The sequence below is a fragment of the Pinus tabuliformis genome, chromosome J (genome assembly GCF_031772625.1).
Source record: "Pinus tabuliformis cultivar Carrire ecotype Pingquan chromosome J, CPIR1, whole genome shotgun sequence".
Lineage (NCBI taxonomy): Eukaryota > Viridiplantae > Streptophyta > Pinopsida > Pinales > Pinaceae > Pinus > Pinus tabuliformis.
In genome coordinates, this window is record NC_142295.1 from 347,324,944 (window position 1) to 347,332,316 (window position 7,373).

At 37.9% G+C, this 7,373-nt stretch overlaps 1 protein-coding gene across 1 annotated transcript; it reads right to left on the bottom strand.

The window, feature by feature from the left end:
• Positions 1-5,747: 5,747 nt before the first annotated feature.
• LOC149227180 (uncharacterized) lies at positions 5,748-6,979 on the bottom strand. The gene is made up of 2 exons (XM_089375453.1): positions 6,733-6,979; positions 5,748-6,650 (listed from the first exon to the last, which is right to left on the bottom strand). Exons 1-2 carry the CDS (start codon positions 6,856-6,858, stop codon positions 6,096-6,098), a joined length of 681 nt encoding a protein of 226 aa, XP_089231579.1. The 5' UTR covers positions 6,859-6,979; the 3' UTR covers positions 5,748-6,095.
• Between the last annotated feature and the right edge of the window lie 394 nt (positions 6,980-7,373).

Sequence of the window (7,373 nt, forward strand, 5' to 3'; positions counted from 1 at the left end):
AGCTCATCAGGCTAAGATTTTTTACAATGCATATCTTCAAAACAAGTGAAAAGACCATCTAGACTCAAGTTCTTCACAGTCCGATCTTGGGGTTCACATGAAGGATTTCAAGGTGGTCTCAAAGAAAAACAAAGAAGCCAAAAAACAAGGCCACAAGAGCAATATGACATTGATCCAAGAAGAGAGTGAACAATTAGTCAACTTAGGGAAAATCATGCCATTGTCAAAAACATTTCTCCCCTTCAAATCTTGAATCTTGAAGGAGTTTTTCAGTCATGATTGTCGTAGTTAATTTCTATGCAACTTGTTAATGTCAAGAATCTCTTGGATTTTAGTACTCTTTTGAAAATCCAAACTATGTAATTTTTTTTAATTAATAAAAAGATACATTTGCTCACAAAAAATAAAATCCATACACTTTTTTTTTTAATTATGATATTTTTCAATAATTGTTATATATTTTAGATAAAAATAAAAAATAAAATAAAATTTAAACAGATTTTAAAATTTGCTTTTAAATATGTTATTTTTTATTACCAACATAGATCCATCTTAACTTGAGATCTACCAAGATCTATCAAGCGTCGAGAGGGATCAAATCTTCAAAGATGCAAAACTCTTTTTGAGTGCAAAATTTGAGGAAAGGTTTGCGACCTTGAGAGATTTGGATCAAGATGGATCTTTGATGGTTTAAAAATAATTTTGAAATATATATCTAGAGTTAAGATGAATCAATGTTTTGAGCAAAACATTAATAAAATGTTTTAGCTATAAGAATTTTTTTTATTTTATTTTCACTTGTTTTATATAACAAGAAATTTTTTTATTTGCACTTTTTTATCTATAAGAATTTTTTTATTTATGATTCACATTCTCCACATTAAAATTCTAATACATACCCCATCATATTTTATGGAAAATAGAAAACATCTCTCTCTCTCTATATATATACACACTTTTTAAAATGTTATATGGCAACTCCAAATCTTGCTCATACATTGAATTAGAAAGAGCTTAATAATGGAGTAAGAACTTTCTTGTTTTATTATCCACATTAAAAAAAATGTTATTAATATTTTTATATATCTTTTTTTTTTTTCTCGTTAATACTATGCTATGCTATTATTTACATTAAAAGAAAAACTGTTACAGCCATGAAGTCATATGTCAGAGGCCGGGGATGGCACTCTGGACTTACAGTGCTCAAAAATCCACCCATACAGGGTCCACACCACTAGATTGATTACCCATGCAGGGGCCTTAACATGAAACCAATCACCCGCGCAGGGGCAACATCCTTGAGACCAGACACCCACGCAGGGGTACTACCACAGAGATAGAGTGCCCACGCAGGGGCTTTAAACCTTTGAGGAGCAGTGAGGGCAGAAGTAGTCATCCCATTCAGGGGCGTGGAAGAGAAAAGGAGAATCTTCTTCAAACTCCCTCGCAAGGGCGTGGAGACACATTGAACATTAGAATTCGCATACAAAACAGAGACGTTCAAAACATACCGGCTGCCATAGCGGCTTACATGACGATTCATAGCAAAACCAGAGCATCGAATGAAAGGAAGAGACTGAGCGAGCGGACGACTAATCGTCCGGCTCCTCTTCATATATCCAGCACATACCTTCCGGGGGGGGGGGGCCCAATCGACCTTGGCTTTCTCTGACGGAGGCGCTTCCTGAGTCGCAGGAGGGTCGATGTCTGGCTTTGAGCGGTTTTTTGGCATTCCCTCAGCAGCCCTGGAGTTCTCAGCCTGGTGAAGCTGTGGGCGGGGCTGCTCCCCGACCTCCTCCACCGGTTCTTCCAGAAAAAGGACAGAGACATGGGCATTAATACGCGAATTGACCTGGGAGCTGTTAAAGGAGAAAACCGCGGTTCCAAACGCAGGAAGAGGATTAGAGCCCGCTTCAGGATTGCCAGAATCCATGAACTGGCTCGATTGCAAGGGATTAGCTTCTGCAACTCGGTGACATAAACAGCGGCAACAGCGAGAAGAGGCATTATCGATGGAGGGGCGTGAAGTTCCGCCTCTGCCAGAGCCTCGACGGCTGATAAGGCGTTGTCGGGGCTTGACCATGATGGCGTTGGAAACCGGAGAGCAAAACAGAGCAGGGTAAACAGAAACACACCTGTCACCCACGCTTGTAGACTTGCTCCCAACTTCAAATGCAAAGGGGGCGCCTTGAGCCGAACCTCTGGGAGCTGACAACCATACTCCCAATTCCACAAACTATAAACGATCCAATGCATAACATTCCTTACCTTCATCATACTTATGCTCCTCTGCGACGTCTCGACCTTCGCATACCATAACTGCACACAAAGACCGTAGCTGTAATCCGGACCAGGCAATAAATTGTCGTCCCTTCTCTCAACAGCACCCACGCTTGCAATCCCTGATGGCAAATTGCAGTGAATGCCCATCTTATTCTTGGTACCGCCCATGGAGACCAGGTGGCATTCCCATCTCCGCGCTCGTGGCACCCGCATTCGGGGAATATTTTTATATATCAAATGCATATTAAAAATGTAATAAATTAGGCATCACCCTCACCATTTTTTAAAATTTAAATTACTTTATTTTTCTCTCTATAAAGTTTATTAAAATATTTCATTTATGGCTAACACTAATTTTTTGTTTTAAATATTATATGTGAACTTAACATCAAATGAATTACACATTATATAATATCAATAATATTATTTTTACATGTCATCTATGAATTCCATATTAACTAGTGAAGGAACTTCATATCTCCCTCATACCAAGAAGTAAATTAGTCTTGTGACTTTCAATTACTTTATCTCTCTATATAGAGTTGATGTAAAATTAAAGTGGAAATTGAAGTATTTGATTTTTTTGTCATTAATGTTTTTAAATTTGTTTTTTTTGTTTTGTTTTTTTTTGTAAATATAATTACTTTATATATCATTCCAAAAAAATAAAGATTACATAAGCAACACTAGCCTAGATAATGCCATATAAACTCTAATCATCCAAACCTCCAAACAACAAAAGACATCACCCACATAGAAACAAAATAATTCAAGCTTTGGATCAAAACAAAATATCATGATTCCGAGCTAGTTTCCAATGTCCTAATCTTACCACCAAAGAAAACAGAATACCATCATAAGTTTGGAAATACATAACAACCCTTACCCATATAAAACCACTATAATACAAAGATATTCAATTTAATACCAAAGCCCCATAAGGCAACCACATACAAGCACCTAATTACCCGTCGACAAAAAGGAGAGCATCAACATGTAAAGAACCAAAACCATAGACGTTTGTTTATCCATTGCCATCGTAGACCCAAAGAACAAGAACTATCCCGACGCTCCACCATGTCTAAGGAAAAAAACGTTGAAACAACCGAACGGCTGCCCAAAACCATAGAGCCAAGTGACAACCCACCATGCATGAGAGAATGGCACCAAAATAAAACTCCAACAGCCACCCAAAACCATAGAGCCAAGTACCAGTCCACCATAGCGGAGAGAAAAGGCACCAAAACAAACACCCTAAAGGGTCGCCCAAAACATGCCAAATGTAAAAGGTATCACAATCAACACTCCAAAGTGTCGCCCAAAAGCTAGGGCACCAAGTGACATTGTCAAAAAGCGTTGAAACCACCGTGTTAATCATGGTTTAAAGAAATCAAAGAAAGAATCTAAAATTGTTGTTGGTTGGAGGATCAGTAAGATCTCCTGAAGCAAAATCACTAACAAAGAAGCCCTCCACTTTTGCCAAACAAGAATTAACATGATCAAGAGAAAATATGATATTACAAAACGCATTTGTTTAATATCTTCCAAGGAAGAAAACACGTTGTAATTTTCAACCTATTTATCTTTAAAATGAGACTCAACAAAGTCATCATATGTTGAATGAGGGCCAAAGAACTCAAAAACTGCAACCTCCTTCTCCAGAATCTACCACGAGTTGGTAGCCATTTAGCATCCTTACCCACTAATTTGAACTCAGAAAAATAAGGACGATCCCCTACTTGTTCTCCAAGACTAATATCTCCCTACTCACTTCAAGGGGGACAACATCAAATGCAAAGGCCGCAATATCATAAGAAAATGGTTAAACCCTTTTGTGCCCAATGTTACTACCACCTCCCCTTCGACTGCTCATCCTCTATCTCAAAGGCATGAGCATTGCAACAAATAGACACACAAGACAACAACTAGACAAACCTCAACTAATGAAACTGGACAAAGAACAAAACAAGAAGGTTGTCACCTAAAGACCAAACAAGAGGCCCAAAACCCACAAGATATTATCCAACTCACCCAATATGAAAAACATACAACCTTCTTACTACCCAAACTAAATTAAAAACAACTATAACACAATTTGGACACCAAAAATGATCAAATAGCTAAAGCAAACCACATAGTATGAACTACAAGCAATATACCCACTACCAATTGACTAGAGATCTTACCAATAAACTTATCACTAAAATATTGCAATTTGGACACAAAAAATGATCAAATTGCTAGAGCAAACCACATAGTATGAACTACAAGCAATATACCCACTATCAATTGACTTGAGATCTTACCAATAAACTTATCACTAAAATATTAGGACTCCAATAGAAAATGCCCAAAAACACAAAAGAAAGAGCCCAAATTAACCCAATTAACTTGAGTCAATGTGCAAATAATTTTAAAAACCAACATAAAACAATACAAACATGGAATTTCCATAAAGGCCTTGAAATTAACCAAAAACTCAAAATAAACCACTCTAAAATAGAGAATGAAAACCAATGTTTCCAACATGAGCTTGTACAAATCAAAAGGCAACTCACCAAACTCCAATGACACTCACTATATACCAAAAAGGGTACCAACAAATTGAGCAACAACCACCACCATTAGAGATACACAAATTCCTTAGCAAATTGCTCAAAAACACACATATCCACACCATTTTCCACAAGGAGCATCAACTAGAGATCCCACTCAACATAAAATTCATGAACCTAACTCTCAAATACCAAAAAACACATTGCACCAAAAAAGTCATTCTCATACTTCAATTATGCAACCATCAATGGAAATCAAGGAAGTACCATCACCTCCTTGCTCAAACAATCTAAAATTATGTTCTCCCATCTTCATAACCCTACAAATTAATACACCTCACAACACAAGTTGAGGAACTAGCATTAACTACATTTTGTCACTCACCCCAAAAATAAACCAAATATTCATTTAACACTCCCTCCAATTTAACTATAAAAAATTACATGACAACATCTCCTCCCTCATACCAAAACCTATATAATAATTAATAAAACATCCTCATAACTCATTTTTTAAATTTATCATATTACCCATAACTCAATGTTTATGTTTTTAAACCTTACCGATAATAGATTATAATTACATTATAACTCAATATTTCTAAAACTTACCACTCCTACAATATTTCTAAAACTTACCACTCCTGGATTATAATTGCATTATATAACGATCATCCATTCACTTCCCAATATTTAAACCTTACCGATAATAGATGTTTATGTTTTTAAACCTTACCAATAATAGATTATAATTACATTATAACTCAATATTTTTAAAACTTACCACTCCTAGTTTATAATTGCATTATATAACGATCATCCATTCACTTCCCAATAAAAACCACATGGCAATACCCACAACTTGTTGATTTATAACATACTATGGCCACAACTAAATGCAACACAATATAATCCAAAAAACATCCTTTTTATCACAGGGATCAATGTTAAATTACAACAAAAATTACAAATTTAGAAGCCTTTTCATCTCACACAAACCCATTAATCAACTTATGTGTTAATAGTAATGATATTACAGAAGTGTGGTACAGGGTAGAGGTAATCATCTAGTTGGTCCTGACCAAGTGACAATTAACCTCCACTAAATACATCAAATCATTTCTACTTCTTGATGCCATTTCTAATTACATCAACCCATTTCTACTTCTTGATGCCAATTCTAATTAAATTAATTTATAGTTACAATTTAGTCAATTCAAATACCAGATTTGCAGTTAGAAATATAACTGGCCGATCTCATTTCTTAGCTTTCTTTGCTGCAGGGGCCGCTTTCTTGGGCTTCGGAGAAGCCGTCCTCTTTACAGCCTTGGGCGGGGCAAGCTTCTTGGGCTTTAGGGAAGCCACCTTCTTTAGAGCCTTGGCAGGATCTGCATTCTTTGCAGGTGCCGCCTTTTTAGCAGGCGCTGCTGTCTTCTCTACCTTCTTATTAGGGGACGTTGCAGGCTTCGGCTCGGGTACTTTAGGAGCCTTGGCTACTTTGGTGAGGGCTTTAGCCTTCTTGGGCCTAGGGGCGGCCTTGGGCTTAGCTGCGAGGTTATTGGCAGGGGCTTTAGCCTTTACAGTCTTGGCCGCCTTGGGCTTCACAGGCTTCTTCAGCTCCTCTGAAAGCTTGAAGGAGTTCTTGACCTTGGCGAGCTTGCCAGATTTGGCAAGATTTCTCAGCTGAACTGCTAGCAGCTTCTTGAAATTGGCAGGGAGTTGGGACTGGTATTTACTGCCAACATAGGCCGCTATGGCATACTGGCTGGACCCGGTTCTCTCTTTCAAAGAAATAATGGCCTCCGTGCTCATCTGCAAAAATAAAAAGGGGAAATGAGACCCCTACGTTCAAAATATAATGTGAGAAAATAATTCAGAGGCCAAGAATTGAAACCTGAAAATATGTGGGATGAGAAGGCAGCGGTTTCGATCCCTTGGAAGCCCCCGGCTTCTTTTCTTTGACAGCATTCCTGACTACGGGCTTTGCAGTTGTCTGAGCCGAAGCCATTGTTAATACCATGAAATCGTTTAAGAACTTCAAAAGAAAATGATACCAAGAAACCAAAAAACAAGATCTTCGCAGGCAAATGGAAATTGAGCAGACAAATATGGAGAAAAATAACTTTCAGATGATAGAAAATTGATTGTTAGTGCTGGTCATAAATAGAGGGGAAGGCGAGGGTAACTGGAGATGCTCCCCCTGGGCGGGCGGTACGTCACCGGCTCACTTTTCCGCCATGCAGTTGATCCGACGGTCGTGAGTCGCCCGGCCATCTTCCCACGGATCAAGTTTTCAAGGAGTAATTCGCTGCTGACCTTCGAAATTCTCTGCAAGAAATCTCACGGTACTCGACGAAATCTTACTTTTAACAATTAATATTTTAAATAATCATTTAAATGATTAAAAAGGAAACTTGTTAAATTTGGGTTTGGTTGGTTTGGTGCCTGGAAGCATATATACCTTTCCCATGCGAGGAAGCGAACGTTGCTGTACCATGAGAGCCGTACTTGTTTCTTTACGCTGACCATCTTTTT